This window comes from Ostrea edulis, chromosome 2 (genome assembly GCF_947568905.1).
Source record: "Ostrea edulis chromosome 2, xbOstEdul1.1, whole genome shotgun sequence".
Classification (NCBI taxonomy): Eukaryota; Metazoa; Mollusca; class Bivalvia; order Ostreida; family Ostreidae; genus Ostrea; species Ostrea edulis.
The window spans coordinates 3,769,504-3,786,489 of NC_079165.1; the positions used below are offsets into that span (position 1 = coordinate 3,769,504).

At 37.8% G+C, this 16,986-nt stretch overlaps 2 protein-coding genes across 2 annotated transcripts; one reads left to right on the forward strand and one right to left on the reverse strand.

Moving 5' to 3' along the window:
* Positions 1–1,667: 1,667 nt before the first annotated feature.
* LOC125678915 (N-terminal Xaa-Pro-Lys N-methyltransferase 1-A-like) lies at positions 1,668–6,389 on the reverse strand. The gene is made up of 2 exons (XM_048917722.2): positions 6,196–6,389; positions 1,668–2,195 (listed from the first exon to the last, which is right to left on the reverse strand). Exons 1-2 carry the CDS (start codon positions 6,346–6,348, stop codon positions 1,686–1,688), a joined length of 663 nt encoding a protein of 220 aa, XP_048773679.1. The 5' UTR covers positions 6,349–6,389; the 3' UTR covers positions 1,668–1,685.
* Positions 6,244–16,985, forward strand: LOC125678914 (exosome complex component RRP4-like). Its single transcript, XM_056157348.1, has 9 exons — positions 6,244–6,359; positions 6,514–6,730; positions 7,011–7,115; positions 8,085–8,220; positions 10,843–10,908; positions 11,938–12,006; positions 13,839–14,015; positions 16,038–16,166; positions 16,617–16,985. The coding sequence occupies exons 2-9, from the start codon at positions 6,615–6,617 to the stop codon at positions 16,695–16,697; spliced, it is 879 nt and encodes a 292-aa protein (XP_056013323.1). The 5' UTR covers positions 6,244–6,359; positions 6,514–6,614; the 3' UTR covers positions 16,698–16,985.
* Position 16,986: the final 1 nt, after the last annotated feature.

Genomic DNA, 16,986 nt, shown 5'->3' on the forward strand with positions numbered 1-16,986 from the left:
GGCTCTATTGGTCATATAGTGAAAGTGTAGAAATTCTTTGAAAATCTTCTTCTCTGTCTCTGGGTATTAAGTAGACAAACTAATAGCATGGTAATGATGAGCATGGATGCCTCTTTATACCCCCCGCAACAAGTTGTGGGGGGGTATACTGGAATCGGGTTGTCCGTCTGTAGACGCAATGGTTTCCGGGCTCTAAAGCATTATCCTTTCCACCTACCGTCACCATATCATATATATGGACTACCCATGGGATGAAGATGTTCCCTATCGATTTTGGGGTCAAAAGGTCAAGCGCACTGGACATTGAAGTAGCAATATGGTTTCCGGGCTCTAAAGCGTTATCCTTTCCACCTACAGTCACCATATCATATATATGGACTACCCATGGGATGAAGATGTTCCCTATCGATTTTGGGGTCAAAAGGTCAAAGGTCATGCGCACTGGACATCGAAGTAGCAACACTCAGAAAAGAGGTAGTTTATACCTATTACCAACACCATTTGGGAGATTGGGGTAAGCGGGGGGTATTCTTAGTGAGCATTGCTTACAGTACCTCTTGTTAAAAATTGTGAAATTCATGGCCCCTGGATCAGGGGTTCTGGTGCTAGGGTGGGGCTCTATAAGTCATATAGTGAAAATGCATTATTTCTTTGAAAATCTTCTTCTCTGTCCTTGGGTATTAAGTAGACAAACCAATAGTATGATTATGATGAGCAAGGATGCCTCTTTCAAAATTGTGAAATTTATGGCCCCTGGGTCAGGGGTTCTGGTATTAGGGTGGGGCCCTATTGATCATATAGTGAAAATGCATTTTATTTCTTTGAAAATCTTCTCCTCTGCTGCTGGGTATTAAGTAGACAAACTAATAGTATGATAATGATGATCAAGGATGCTTCTTTCAAAACTGAAATTTATGGCCCCTGGGTCAGGGGTTCTGGTGCAAAGGCGGGGCTGACCACATAGCTATTCAATGTTTCTTCCATCCAAAAGTAAAATTCTTATATTTAAACACAAACCTAATTCAAACATTGGAAGGTTGTTACATGATATTCAGGTGACCTATAAGGCCCCTGGGCCTCTTGTCTCCCTATTAATTCATTGCAATGACCAGTATGAAATGCAATATAAGGAAAGAAGAAAATATAAGGCTGGACCAGGAATCAAACACTGGACCTGTGCATTACGAGCCAGGTGCGCTAACCACTGAGCTGTCCAGGTCAATATCTACGGTCCATGTAGGCGTAACTACAATACTGGTGCCGTAGACAGAACTGTCGGGGATTAAAGATTCTGGGTAGACAATAAAGGAGGAAGGAATGTGGTGGTTTGACAGGTTCGATCACCGGTAGCTAGATAGCTCAGTTGGTAGAGCACCTGACTAGAGATTCAGGAGGCCAGGGTTCCAATCCCAGTCTAGTCCATTGCAATTTCTCCCTTCCTGTTACAGATTAAATAACACAACCATGTAAAAATATTATAATCCTACCAACAAACATGAATGTAAAACTGTAGTATTGTGACAGTCGGTCAAATTTGATTTCAGGTTTCATATAGCTCAGTAGCCCGAGCACCTGACAAGAGATTCTGGGGGGCCTGATTTGAGTCCCAGAATTTCCAAACATTTTTCTTGTTCGAGTCGAGGAAAACAAATATGTAACTATAGAAAGATGAATGAACTATCTCTTTATTGCAGTGCATACATGTAGACATCGTACAGCCCTTTGGGAAATCCTTTCTGTTTTTCACACTTGATAATTTCGAGTCCTGACTGGAGAATCACTTTGTCCAATTCCTCACGTGTTCTGGTGTAGCTGCTGTCTAATTCGTCAAACTCCCTCTCCTCCCCTGAAATGTTTTCTTTCAAAATGATTATCCCATTTGTGGTCAATCCTGACTGACACCGCTTTAAAAAGTTGAGCAAGTGTTCATCAGTCAGGTGTCCTAGCACCCACTGGCACCAGATTACATCGTATGTACCAGCTTTCGCAATAAAATCCTGGAGACCTGAGCAGAACAGATTGTCAACACGAGATTCTTCTTCTCCGATAAAGGACCTGGCTTCATCCAGAAATTTCTGATTGAGTTCCACCATGTCAACAGTTTTGAAAATTGGTAAAAGCAGTCTCTTTGTGATTCTCCCTATTCCAGCTCCACAGTCTAAAGCCCGGGTCATTTCAGTTTTTCCACCTCCAACCTTCAAAAGACAGAATCTTATTATTGATGTGCTTTATTGACAAATCATTGTCAAGTTTAAAATGCCAAGAGTAAAGAGACTCCCCCCCCCCCCCCCTCCCTGCAAAATGCAGTTTTATCTTAGTTCATCGACTATGAACAGGTTGGAAACTTTTCCCCTATAGCGAGATCTTCTCACTAATACGTTATTATCCCTCTTTAGCGAGAATATATATATATATATATGACCATAAACAGCTGTTTTATTGTTTCAATTAAAAATAATGACAAATATCGTGTGGCGGTCAGCCGGGTTTGATCGCCAGTGGCCGGATAGCTCAGTTGGTAGAGCACCTGACTAGAGATTCAGGGGGCCCGGGTTCGAATCCTGGTCTGGTCCGTTGCATTTTCTCCTTTCCTGATACATTTGGTACCGTAGACCAGCCCCTGGAACTGATAGGTGAAAATGCCTGCCAGGGGATAAAGATCCTGGGTTGATGTCTTCAGGTGAGAAGACATTTAAGGAGGGAAGAATGTAGCGGTCAGCCGGGTTTGATCGCCAGTGGCCAGATAGCTCAGTTGGTAGAGCACATGACTAGAGATTCAGGAGGCCCCGGTTCAAATCCCAGTCTGGTCCGTTGCATTTTCTCCCTTCCTGTTACACATGCAATGCTGAATTCAGAAAAAGTGTGACACGCACTCAAGACAACATGGCATGAAATCCCTCTATAGAATTGATAACACAGTAAAGAAATTTCACATTAATTTTGAGTACTTTTGTTTTGGTTTATATATTTGCAGAAGTATTATGGACATCTTAGCACTTTTACTTGGCGTCAGGTCGATCCGTCTCACGGTCGGTTCGTTCCAAGATGGTCTGTCCCCTGGTCGATTCGGCCCATTTTGCTTAGTCGATCCGGACCTCCAAATTTTTTTTTATTAAAGATATAATAAATTATTAGGGGTCATCCATAATTGTCAACCATTTTCCAAAGTGTGCAAAAAGCACACTTTTTGAGACCCCCCCCCCCCCCCCCCCCCCCCTCAAAAAGTGTACATCAACCATTTTCAAATTCCCAACAAGAAGATCGACAATCAAATTTATGAGCAATTTAGTTCAAACAATGAGTTCTTTAATATTGGTACCCCTATTTCTTGTTATATATGAATGATATAATGTTTTATAAACGTGCAAATCTTGTGTACGTAATAGATTGTTTTTATAGAAAAAAATAAAGATGTCTCTGTCGTATCTTGTCGTCTTTTCAAGATAAAAAAAAAAACGAACTCCGCGGATACGAAATAAATCCGGAAGAGAAAAAAGAGCGTACGGTAAAATTGTCGATTTTTAATCCCCCTCCCCCCGAGCGTGCTTTTTGCACACTTTGGAAAATGGTTGACAATTATGGATGACCCCTTAATTACTTAAGAAACAAGATGTGTTTGTGAAACACAAATGCCCCCGATAATGGCCAATTCTGAAGATGGCCAAGGTCACAAGGGCAAATATCTTGGTACCAGTAGAAAGATCTTGTCAAAAGAAATGCTAATGTACAATATGAAAGCTCTAATATTTACAATTTAGAAGTTATGACCAATGTAAAAAAAAATTTAAGTAGGTCAAATGTCAAGGTCAAAAGGTTCAATACCAACGGAAAGATCTTGTAACAAGGAATACTCATGTGAAATATCAAAGCTCTATCTCTTACTGTTCAAAAGTTATTAGCAAGGTTAAAGTTTTCAAAAAGTAGGTAAAATTCCAAGGTCAATGTGTCAAAAATCTTGGTACCCACGGAAAGGTCTTGTCACAGGGAATACTCATGTGAAATATCAAAGCTCTATCTCTTACTGTTCAAAAGGTATTTGCAAGGTTAAAGTTTTCAAAAAGTAGGTCAAATTCCAAGGTCAAGGTCACGGGGTCAAAAATGTTGGTACCCACGGAAAGGTCTTGTCACAAGGAATATTCATGTGAAATATCAAAGCTCTATCTCTTCTTGTTCAAAAGTTATTAGCAAGGTTAAAGTTTTCAAAAAGTAGGTCAAACTCCAAGGTCAAGGTCACGGGGTCAAAAATGTTGGTACCCACGGAAAGGTCTTGTCACAGGGAATACTCATGTGAAATATCAAAGCTCTATCACAAACTGTTCAAAAGTTATTAGCAAAGTTAAAGTTTTCAAAACGTAGGTCAAACTCCAAGGTCAAGGGGTCAAAAATGTTGGTACCCACGGAAAGGTCTTGTCACAGGGAATACTCATGTGAAATATCAAAGCTCTATCTCTTATTGTTCAAAAGTTATTAGCAAGGTTAAAGTTTTCAAAAAGTAGGTCAATCTCAAAGGTCAAGGTCACGGGGTCAAAAATGTTGGTACCCACGGAAAGGTCTTGTCACAGGGAATACTCATGTGAAATATCAAAGCTCTATCACAAACTGTTCAAAAGTTATTAGCAAAGTTAAAGTTTTCAAAACGTAGGTCAAACTCCAAGGTCAAGGGGTCAAAAATGTTGGTACCCACGGAAAGGTCTTGTCACAGGGAATACTCATGTGAAATATCAAAGCTCTATCTCTTATTGTTCAAAAGTTATTAGCAAGGTTAAAGTTTTCAAAAAGTAGGTCAATCTCAAAGGTCAAGGTCACGGGGTCAAAAATGTTGGTACCCACGGAAAGGTCTTGTCACAAGGAATACTCATGTGAAATATCAAAGCTCTATCACTTACTGTTCAAAAGTTATTGGCAAGGTTAAAGTTTCAGACAGAATGACAGACAGGACAAAAACAATATTGCCCCCCTGCTCTTCGATCTCGGGGGCATAAAAAGGGAAGTTTTTGCATATATATTGCTGTTAGTTATCAAAATTAAATAACTGTCGGAGTTAGGTATGTAAATACAATTGTTTGTACAACCCTTAGGCTTTATAATTTTTGTTTGAAGTGGGATGATCAGTAAAATTGGTTATGAAAATATGAGCTCATTAATTATTGTAAAAACATCGTTATTTAAGTTTGTTCAACAATCAATGTGAAAGTGTGTCCATTAATCATTGTAAAAACATCTTGGTGAAAACACTAGAGTTTTTATAACTGCATTGTTGTGCAATCTTTGATCATTAATTGAGAGCTTACAGTAATCTTACTATTAGATTTTTATAAACTCCAGAAGTTCAAAGAATTGCTCAGAGTTTAGGAATATTTTTTTATCTTCCGAAACCAAGGATATATAAGCCAATCTTTAAAATGGCCCATCATTCTGACAATGGAGTTTCCATGCCTGTACTGTCGTCAGGAGGTCCTTCCCCGACAGCAAACATTAGAGTGTGAAAGGTGCAAAAAATATGGCAGCATCATACATGCAACAAAGGTTTACCATTTTATTCATATTTTGTTGCTTAATGGTTGTTTCATCACGAAGTATGTTATGTTAGTCTACAGTCTAGCCACAAATACCAGAGAGCATAATAAAGGATTACTACCGGATGTCAGAGGCACATACAGAGGAAATACGCAGCTGAATTAAACCAATTCAGTACTGTAACCAACACTTGGAAAAAGTTCAAAAACGTGGTAATCATTTTTCCTGGGCCGGATCGACTACGGGTCATATTAACTAGGAGACGGATAGTTTAGAGACGGATCAGTAATGGGACGGACCGTCTAGAAATCTTTTACTTCTGTTTCATGTGAAACACGGATAGATGTATACCTCGGGTCGGGTGTTTTTCTTGGTTGTACTTGATATATTTACTCTAGCTAAAGAGGCGTAATCGCATTTTCGCAAGAATATCTTGCCTATAATCTAGGGGAAGTGTTCCCAAAAATGATGAATACTACTCAGAGAAGCAATGTGCTTGTTTAACTTAATTAAATTCATGGGATATTTTTCAGGTAAATCACTTTGACGACCATAACAATTTCTACGATATCCGGTAGGCTGTGATAAATGACTGCACGGACGTCTACTCGCAGAGTCAGAGATATATACGGACACTAGGCTAGATTTATCGTAGATTGTATCATGATGGAAGCTTACCACCAGTAAAGGGCGGAGGAACGCGTGTGACCCATTGATATCTGTGGGTGAAATTTTGGCGAAACCTCCCAACATTCCGTCTACAGTTGGAGTAATTCCTTCCCAATATGTTTTAGCATCGCCGTAAAACTTTTCATCATCCTCGATGGACATCTTCAAACCGGGTATGGTCGGTTATAGATAACTCGATTCTTGGTTAGTCTTGTTCAAAATGTTTACACAAATTAACTGAAACACCCATTGTTTTTGCTATCTTTTGGACTCTTGGTAACTTTTTACTTTTGCATTTGCAAGTTTTCTTTCATGTTATATTTTCAGTAGATTAACAGTTAAAGTAAATGTGTGGTCAAAGTCGAAACATTTCATGAGTAAGCTGACAAATTGTAAATCAACGAGGACGTTCGAAAAATCTCTGCAATATGGATATTAGAGTGAGTGCCGGTGAAGATAACAGAAAGAAACGAACACAAGTCGAAGAAATAGACAATCTTGTTTCCCCAGGAGATATCATTACTTCTGATACAGGTTTTATGCGGTACGTACACTGAACATGATGAAAACGGACTTTGAAATTGACAACTTGCACACACAACTGCACTAGGGCCTAGTCATTATTTACGCACTATTTATTTTAACTATCGTTCCTATACTCTAACTACGAGGATATTCATATCTACTGGTTAAATGAAAGTGGGTTTTGTTTTTTGTTTTGTCTAGAAACTAAAGAGATAGTTGTTTTGTGACAGGGTGCTGAAGGGTTTTCAAGAATTCTTTCATGACATGAAATCATTTAATATTTTGTGTTTAATCAACAGTGGACATGGGACCTACAATTCAGAAGATGACAGATTGCAAGCCTCGGTGGCTGGAGTAGTGGAGCGTGTCAATAAACTGATATGTGTGAAACCTCTCAAAACAAGGTAACTGTCCACTTGCATGTGAATTCTGCAAACATGGGTACATTTACATGATTTAGTGTACTGGACTCTCTAGTGTTTGGTTTAGCAGTTCAATATTATATTCTGACAAGGGCAGTAATCAAATGCCAACTATATATTTCAAATTACCCGCCACTAAGAGAGCGGCCATAAAGTTTAATTTTTGATGTCACACTGTCAGTTCCGGTTTATTTCATCAGCAACACTGTAAACATGACAAGTCACGAACACTGAGTTAAGTTTGGAACCGTATAGATTTGAGCCTGTTCTTTCACAAGAAGAAATTAAGAAAAGAAGACGTTCAGTCGAGTCGCAGACCAGGCAGACGGTACTTGTTTCTTCACACAGATGTCTCGAACCTCAACTTGTCATTATGCAAATGATGGATCCACAGTTTACACATAGTGTTTTCTTTTCAGATGACTTGGTTGGGTCAGGAATTTTGAAAAAAAAAAAACTTCTTTTCACATCTCCCTTATGCATTAATGTAATTAACTGCTGGACAAGAAGGCATCCAGTGGACCACCTATTTACAATATATTCGTAAAATCTACCACATGCACATCATTGATGATCTTACTAGAATCTCATCAAAACCGGAACAGAGGGTGTGACGTCAAAATCATTGATTTTTGTGGACTTGAATACAAAAGAGTTCCGCATCATGGCAGCCTCTATAGATAGCGGGAATTTAAATTTTTAACGTTTTAAAATTAGTACTGAAGCTTATCTAGGCGGTATATCAACAGAATAGTATGACAAATCTTTATCATATAATTAATCCTATCATTTATCATGTTAAAAATGTTTGGGTTGCCTTTTCCTTTAAAAGAGTGAAAACGTCCAGGGACATGTATGTGTGAAATGCAGAAATGATTGATTTTCATTGTCTACTGTTCATTTTATGTTGTAAACATATAAGAGTGGAATATTATTGTGAATTATTTATAGGTACAATGGAGAGATAGGAGACGTGGTGATAGGAAGAATCCTAGAAGTTCAGCAACGTAGGTGGAAGGTGGAAACGCACTCCAAGTTAGACTCTGCACTATTGTTGTCATCTGTCAATCTGCCAGGAGGAGAACTGGTAAGTTAATTCTGAGGTGAAGAGATCATCAGTAGAACTGGTAAGTTAATTCTGAGGTGAAGAGATCATCAGTAGAACTGGTAAGTTAATTCTGAGGTGAAGATATCATCAGTAGAACTGGTAAGTTAATTCTGAGGTGAAGATATCATCAGTAGAACTGGTAAGTTAATTCTGAGGTGAAGAGATCATCAGTAGAACTGGTAAGTTAATTCTGAGGTGAAGATATCAGTAGAACTGATAAGTTAATTCTGAGGTGAAGAGATCATCATGATGTGAGATTTAGGAATGACTAGTAAGGTTGATAATGGGAGATTTGGGAATGACTAGTAGGTTTGATTGATGGAAGGTTTGGGAATGACTAGTAAGGTTAATTGATGGGAGATTTGGGAATGACTAGTAAGGTTGAATGATGGAAGATTTGGGAATGACTAGTAAGGTTAATTGATGGAAGATTTGGGAATGACTAGTAAGGTTAATTGATGGAAGATTTGGGATTGACTAGTAAGGTTGATTGATGGGAGATTTGCCAACATTGAAACTGGTAAGGCTAAGTGAGTGATGAACTGCCAGAGTTAAAAGTAACTAAAGTTAACATGGTTAAGTCATTTGAGAACTAGCTACTGGGGTTAAGCTTGGTAAGGTTAAGTTATTTAAGAACTGACAGAGTTAACTATAGTAAGAACTGCCAGGGTTAAAATGGTAATGTTTTGTCAGTATAGGAGATATGACCAGATCTTAAAAGTTTAATGAAACACTTCTAGAGTCATAACTAGTGAGACTAAAGCTGACAATGTTACGTTAGTGGAGGAGAACATTTGAGGTTAACTTAGTGGACAAATCAATGCTAGTAAAGAAATGGAAAGGTCTGGCCAATGAAAAACAAGTTCTGAAGCTGAGTAAAGTTAAGTAATTTGTGACAATGGTAAGGTTAAGTCTATACAAATGTTAAGTTCACTCTCCAGTGATCAGCATTCCGAATTAGTCTATTAGTCTTAGTAATTTGATTGGATTAATGAAAAAACATTCTGTGAATTCATAATACGTACTCTCGATTATTTTACTGTGCAACAACAAATAATACATGTTTGATGATTTTAAAATGCTCCTTTAGCATATTTAGGAGCTCAGAAAAAGAAAACAATTATACATCACGGCATTGCAACACTTGATTTGTTTTGTAACACTAGATTTGTTTTGTGTAACACTAGATTTGTTTTGTGTAACACTTGATTTGTTTTGTAACACAAGATTTGTTTTGTGTAACACTTGTCATTGATTTGTTTTGTGTAACACTAGATTTGTTTTGTAACACTAGATTTGTTGTGTAACACTTGATTTGTTTTGTGTAACACTTGATTTGTTTTGTAACACTAGATTTGTTTTGTAACACAAGATTTGTTTTGTGTAACACTTGTCATTGATTTGTTTTGTGTAACACTTGATTTGTTTTGTAACACTAGATTTGTTGTGTAACACTTGATTTGTTTTGTGTAACATTTGATTCATTTTGTAACACTTGATTTGTTTTGTGTAACACTTGATTTGTTTTGTAACACAAGATTTGTTTTGTGTAACACTTGTCATTGATTTGTTTTGTGTAACACTTGATTTGTTTTGTAACACTAGATTTGTTGTGTAACACTTGATTTGTTTTGTGTAACATTTGATTCATTTTGTAACACTTGATTTGTTTTGTGTAACACTTGATTTGTTTTGTAACACTAGATTTGTTTTGTAACACTAGATTTGTTTTGTGTAACACTTGTCAATGATTTGTTTTGTGTAACACTTGATTTGTTTTGTAACACTAGATTTGTTTTGTAACACTAGATTTGTTTTGTAACACTTGATTTGTTTTGTGTAACACTTGATTTGTTTTGTAACACAAGATTTGTTTTGTGTAACACTTGTCATTGATTTGTTTTGTGTAACACTAGATTTGTTTTGTAACACTAGATTTGTTGTGTAACACTTGATTTGTTTTGTGTAACACTTGATTTGTTTTGTAACACTAGATTTGTTTTGTAACACAAGATTTGTTTTGTGTAACACTTGTCATTGATTTGTTTTGTGTAACACTTGATTTGTTTTGTAACACTAGATTTGTTGTGTAACACTTGATTTGTTTTGTGTAACATTTGATTCATTTTGTAACACTTGATTTGTTTTGTGTAACACTTGATTTGTTTTGTAACACTAGATTTGTTTTGTAACACTAGATTTGTTTTGTGTAACACTTGTCAATGATTTGTTTTGTGTAACACTTGATTTGTTTTGTAACACTAGATTTGTTTTGTAACACTAGATTTGTTTTGTAACACTTGATTTGTTTTGTGTAACACTTGATTTGTTTTGTGTAACATTTGATTCGTTTTGTAACACTAGATTTGTTTTGTGTAACACTTGATTTGTTTTCTGTAACACTTGATTCGTTTTGTGTAACACTTGATTTGTTTTGTGTAACATTTGATTCGTTTTGTAACACTAGATTTGTTTTGTAACACTTGATTTGTTTTGTGTAACACTTGATTTGTTTTGTGTAACATTTGATTCGTTTTGTAACACTTGATTCGTTTTGTGTAACACTTGATTTGTTTTGTAACACTAGATTTCTTTTGACAGAGAAGACGATCGGAGGAGGATGAGAAAATGATGAGGCAGTACCTCCAGGAAGGGGACCTAATCAGCGTATCCTTCTGTTGTCTAAGTTTATGTTAGCGTTGAATTTTGTAAATTTGTCAGTATATCCTTCTGTTGTCTTAAAGTTTATGTTAGCACTGAATTTTGAGAATTTGTCAAAAGTATCTCCCTACCAAGCAATTTCCTTGAATGGTACTCTGTGCATGAAAATCATTACTGATTTTGTCATCTGGCACGAAAACTAATGAATTTTGGGATTTAATGAAAAAAAAACTGGAAAAGAACACAAGAAAATGCAATTTTATTTCGAGAGCTGTGTTGATACAATATGACCCAAAAATTTAGCTTTTACATATTCAGCGATGGAATATAGTGCTTACTAACATGTGCTTACAACATTCATGAGCATTTGTTTCTCTCAAATAAATGTATAGATTATAAAGTGTACAGCGAACTTTTCACCAACATTTAATTTTTGCCCTATTTGCTCCTATTCTAAATGAGTGAATTTAGAAATACACAAATTGAAAGTTTACTGACTACCAGTAAAACCACTACTAGCAATAAAAATGGCTCTTGTTGAATTGAAAGTGGAATGAATCATGTTTCAAAGCATCTTAGTGACATTGACGTGGTTCAAAACTTCCCCTTGAACAGTATATGTTGGCTCATTTGCAAATATTTGAATTTCCAATTTTGCCTTAGATGTTTTACCTATTGAAATGATTGCCATTTCTTCAAGAATGTGAAAAATGTGCATATGAATCTTGATAAATATTGCACCACTATTTCAACACTTTTGAAAATACACGAGGGTGTGAACAGTAACACTTTACACCGGCATACTTTTCATGAAGTGCTAACGTGCTTCACAAAGTATGGAGGCGTAAAGTGTCGTGCCCTCATGCATTTTCAAAAATGACATTTATTTACTAAATACTATTCATCGTGAATGCTTCCCTATTGGCGATTCACTAATGCTGGTTTACTATATTTTGGTATATCTGTAGCCTTCTTTCAGTATAGAGAGGGCAGATGTTTTATATTTAAACAGGACTTTCCTTGACACGTTTTCAGGCTGAAGTTCAGTCTGTGTTTTCAGACGGCTCGTTATCGCTGCACACCAGGAGTCTAAAGTATGGAAAGGTAGGTCAATAACAAACACATCAAAACAGTAATAACCATTGTAACTAGACCCCAATCCCGGTTAGAATAGGTTCTCAGTATCCCTTGCTTGTCGTAAGAGGCGACTAAATGGGGAGGTCCTTCGGATGAGACCGCAAAAACCAATGTCCCGTTTTTAATTTTTAATTTCTTCTTGATAACTACCATTCAAATTTGGTACGAAGCATCTTTGGGACAAGGGGGACATAATTGTAAATTTCAGGTCTCCTGCACCTCTGGGGCCTTAGGGGCAGGGCAAAAATTGACCAATTAAAAAAAAAATATTCTCTAGGACCTCACATGTGTAAGAAAAACTAAATGCATCATGATGTAGACCAGGGAATTTCATGATCCCCCCAGGGTGGGGCCAAACTTGGTATATAGTCTTTATGTGTAAAACACTTAGATAACATATTCTTCAGTGCTATTGATACTAAATGGATATTTAAAAAGAACAGGTAGTCCTTTACCAAAATTGTAAATTTGATGATCCCAGGGGTAGGGGTTGTAGTATCAGGGTGGGGCCAAAATGGTCAGGTAATAAATGTGTGAACAATGGAACTTTTTTAACTTCTTGATAACTACTATTCCAATTCCTTTCAAATTTGGTATGAAGCATCTTTGGGACAAGGACATAAATTGTAAATTTCAGGACTCCAGGGGCCTTAAGGGCATGGCAAAATCTGCCAAAAATTGACAAATTTATAAAAGTCTTCGCTACAACTGCATATCTTTAAGAAAAACTAAATGCATAATGATATAGAACAGAAAGCTAAGGCCTCTACCAAAATTGTAAATTTCATGATCTTCAGGGTAGAGGCTCTGACTCCAGGGCAGGATCAAACTTTGTATATATATATAGTGTATATGTGTAAAACATGTAAAAGATATTTGCTTTAATGCTTTTGATACAAAATTTAAACTAAATGGATGTTTGAAAGGAATTTTACCAGTGATCTTAGGGGGTAAGCTAAATTAAAGGGTTTTGTTCCAGGGTGGAGCCAAAATTATTATCGTGATTATTGTCTTTATCATTTGAAGGACTTCTTTAAGTTTACTGATATAGCAACTCCAGGGTTTTGACTTTGGGGTGGGTCCAAATTAGTGATATCGTTTAATTATAATACAGACATCATATTATGTAAATCCTTTCATCAGTATATACACTTTTGAGGGCATTGAAGTTTTAAGAACACATCTTGTTATATGCTATTGCTGAATATTAGAATTTAGCTTAGATATTCAGAACAGGAATTTTTTTCTCTAGATCTTTAGCCCTTGGGTTTAGCGATACTTTTAACTAGTACTCAGGTGACCAATAAGGCCTGTGGGCCTCTTATCTATACGCTAAGCTGACATGGCTTAGAGGACATTGGTCTGTTACACGTAGTGAGTGAACACCTGTTTATATGATCAGCAGATGTAGAAGATGCAAATTAATTTTTATCTAAAATTTGTAACATACATATTCATGACACCAGACAGAAAATAAAATCTAAGGCAGTTTAGTGCCAACACATTGGCAGTAAACCGGGCATGCTATCTGGAACACATACATAAAGGAGGGATAAATCTTGTCAAATTTGTATAGAGTATCTCCATGTGTCAGACTGTCTACTATTGAAGGTCAAGGGCATATTTTTGGTCTGTCTATTCACAACTTTAACTTTGATTATAATAGATAGACTTTTCACTTAGAAATTTAAAAGGTCAAGGACAGATAAGTATCACAAAGGTGCCACATTTGCATGCTCAGGAACCTGATGGTACACAACTAGATCTGTGCTAGTCATATTACTCTTTTGTTACCACAGCTGGGACAAGGAACTTTGATCCGGGTCTCGCCCTCCCTAATTAAGCGGCGGAAGACACACTTCCATCATCTTCCGTGTGGTGCCACCATTATTCTAGGGAACAACGGATACGTGTGGATCTGTCCCACAGAAAATGAAGAGACGGACCAGACTGGAGGCTACCAGCTCAGTATGGAGGTAAGGCCAGCTCAATATGGAGGTATCACCAGCTCAGTATGGAGGTATCACCAGCTCAGTATGGAGGTAACATCAGCTCAGTATGGAGGTAACATCAGCTCAATATGGAGGTAACATCAGCTCAATATGGAGGTAACATCAGCTTGGTATGGAGGTATCACCAGCTCAATATGGAGGTAACACCAGCTCAGTATGGAAGTACCATCAGCTCAGTATGGAGGTAACATCAGCTCAGTATGGAGGTAACACCAGCTCAGTATGGAGGTAACATCAGCTCATTATAGAGGTAAAACCAGCTCAATATGGAGGTAACATCAGCTCAGTATGGAGGTATCATCAGCTCAGTATGGAGGTAAGGCCAGCTCAGTATGGAGGTAACACCAGCTCAGTATGGAGTTAAGGCCAGCTCAGTATGGGAGGTAGCACCAGCTCAGTATGGAGGTAACACCAGCTCAGTATGGAGGTAAGGTCAGCTCAGTATGGAGGTAGCACCAGCTCAATATGGAGGTAACACCAGCTCAGTATGGAGGTATCACCAGCTCAGTATGGAGGTAATATCAGCTCAGTATGGAGGTAAGGCCAGCTCAGTATGGAGGTAGCACCAGCTCAGTATGGAGGTAAGGCCAGCTCAGTATGGAGGTAACATCAGCTCAGTATGGAGGTATCACCAGCTCAGTATGGAGGTAGCACCAGCTCAGTATGGAGGTAAGGCCAGCTCAGTATGGAGGTAACATCAGCTCAGTATGAAGGTAACATCAGCCCAGTATGGAGGTAACATCAGCTCAGTATGGAGATAACACCAGCTCAGTATGGAGGTAACATCAGCTCAGTATGGAGGTAACATCAGCTCAGTATGGAGATAACACCAGCTCAGTATGGAGGTAAGGCCAGCTCAGTATGGAGGTAACATCAGCTCAGTATGGAGGTAAGGCCAGCTCAGTATGGAGGTAACACCAGCTCAGTACGGAGGTAACATCAACCCAGTATGGAGGTAGCACCAGCTCAGTATGGAGGTAACATCAGCTCAGTATGGAGGTAACATCAGCTCAGTATGGAGATAACACCAGCTCAGTATGGAGATAACACCAGCTCAGTATGGAGGTAAGGCCAGCTCAGTATGGAGGTAACACTAGCTCAGTATGGAGGTAACATCAGCTCAGTATGGAGGTATCTCCAGCTCAGGTAAGGCCAGCTCAGTATGGAGGTAACATCAGATCAGTATGGAGGTAGCACCAGCTCAGTATGGAGGTAACACCAGCTCAGTATGGAGGTAACATCAGCTCAGTATGGAGATAACACCAGCTCAGTATGGAGGTAAGGCCAGCTCAGTATGGAGGTAAGGCCAGCTCAGTATGGAGGTAACATCAGCTCAGTATGGAGGTAAGGCCAGCTCAGTATGGAGGTAACATCAGCTCAGTATGGAGGTAAGGCCAGCTCAGTATGGAGGTAAGGCCAGCTCAGTATGGAAGTAACATCAGCTCAGTATGAAGGTAAGGCCGATGGTCCAGTTTCAGATTTCGTGTTCAGTGTTGTGAAATGATGCGTAGATGTCAAATTGTCAGAACATGAATTCGGGAGTGGACTGTATTAAATAGACTTTAATTTTACATGTATTTCAGCAATATAGAAATAAAATCCCCAATATTGAAATAAAATTTTCTTTTGTGAGTGGTGCTTCTCACCACTTACTCAATAATAAATTTCTTGTATATTTACTTTAGGAATCTGCAGTATTGTGTCTGTGATAATGGAGTATAATATTGGAATACATGAATAACTTAAACGTATAAAGATGAAATGGGAACATGGTTGTCTGTAGTAAAATATGGTGTTAAAAATTGAACTCACAAAACTGATATAAGGTACAATGATGGGTTATGGCACATTTCAGAATACATTGCAGGATCTTGTCGTAGAAATTCTATCAAGATTCAAAAGTAGAAACAAAGTTTCATCTCATCACCTGACCATTAATACTTTACTTAAATGTGGTCAGTGAAACTCAAATGCTTAAATTTTCAGCCTGTACAGAGAGCAGACAGAGAGGTGGTTGCTAGGTTACGGAATTGCATCCAGCTGTTGGCTGCCCACAAAATGCAGTTGTACGACACCAGTGTACTATACACTTATGAAGCATCCCTCAACTTCACGGTAAATTTAATTAACATTCTCGTTTGATCTGATGATCCACGCCTACCAACTCGACTTGATCCGACTCTTGGGATAAGTTACTGTAGTAATGATCAATTTATCATTTACCTTCTTATGCATTTTTAAATCCATGTTTATAAGGTAATAAATGTAATCCAAATTATCAAAAACACAAACATACAGTGAAATTATTTTTTGTGTGTGCAGTTTCGTATGTGACGTGGTCGTGGTTGATATTTTCCACAAAAAATGTTGCGTTGATGCACTATGACATCATCAGTTTCAGAGAGACATGATCTGGAATAAAATCACCAGTGTGGAGATCCGGAAAGACGGATCACACTCTGCGAATTTGACAGGATGAAACCATGGATTATTGATGAGTAGATATAAATTTATACCCTGTACAATGTATATTCAAATTTTGTGAGTTCTCACATCTTGTTACAGATTAAGGACATTTTAAAGCCAGAGTTAGGACTGGAAATCCTTGAGCATACTCAGCAAAGACTAGAACTGGAGGGCACATGAGGGCTAGCGATTCTCCACTATTCTCAGCAAAGACTCAAAACTAGAGGGTGCTAAAGTTCTCCCTTGTATATTGATTGACAGCAGCGATTCATCAGGTGTAGGACCAAACTCAGCTGCTGTACAAATCACCAGTTGTGTTCTACCTGGTGATGGTAGAAGAATGTGTAATATTTTGCTTATCAGCAGACTCCATCTCATTCTCGTGTTGTATTCAATGTGTTGTTTTTAGGAAGCATACATGTAGTTTATATTTTTATGAATTATATTAAATATATTGAATACAGAAAAT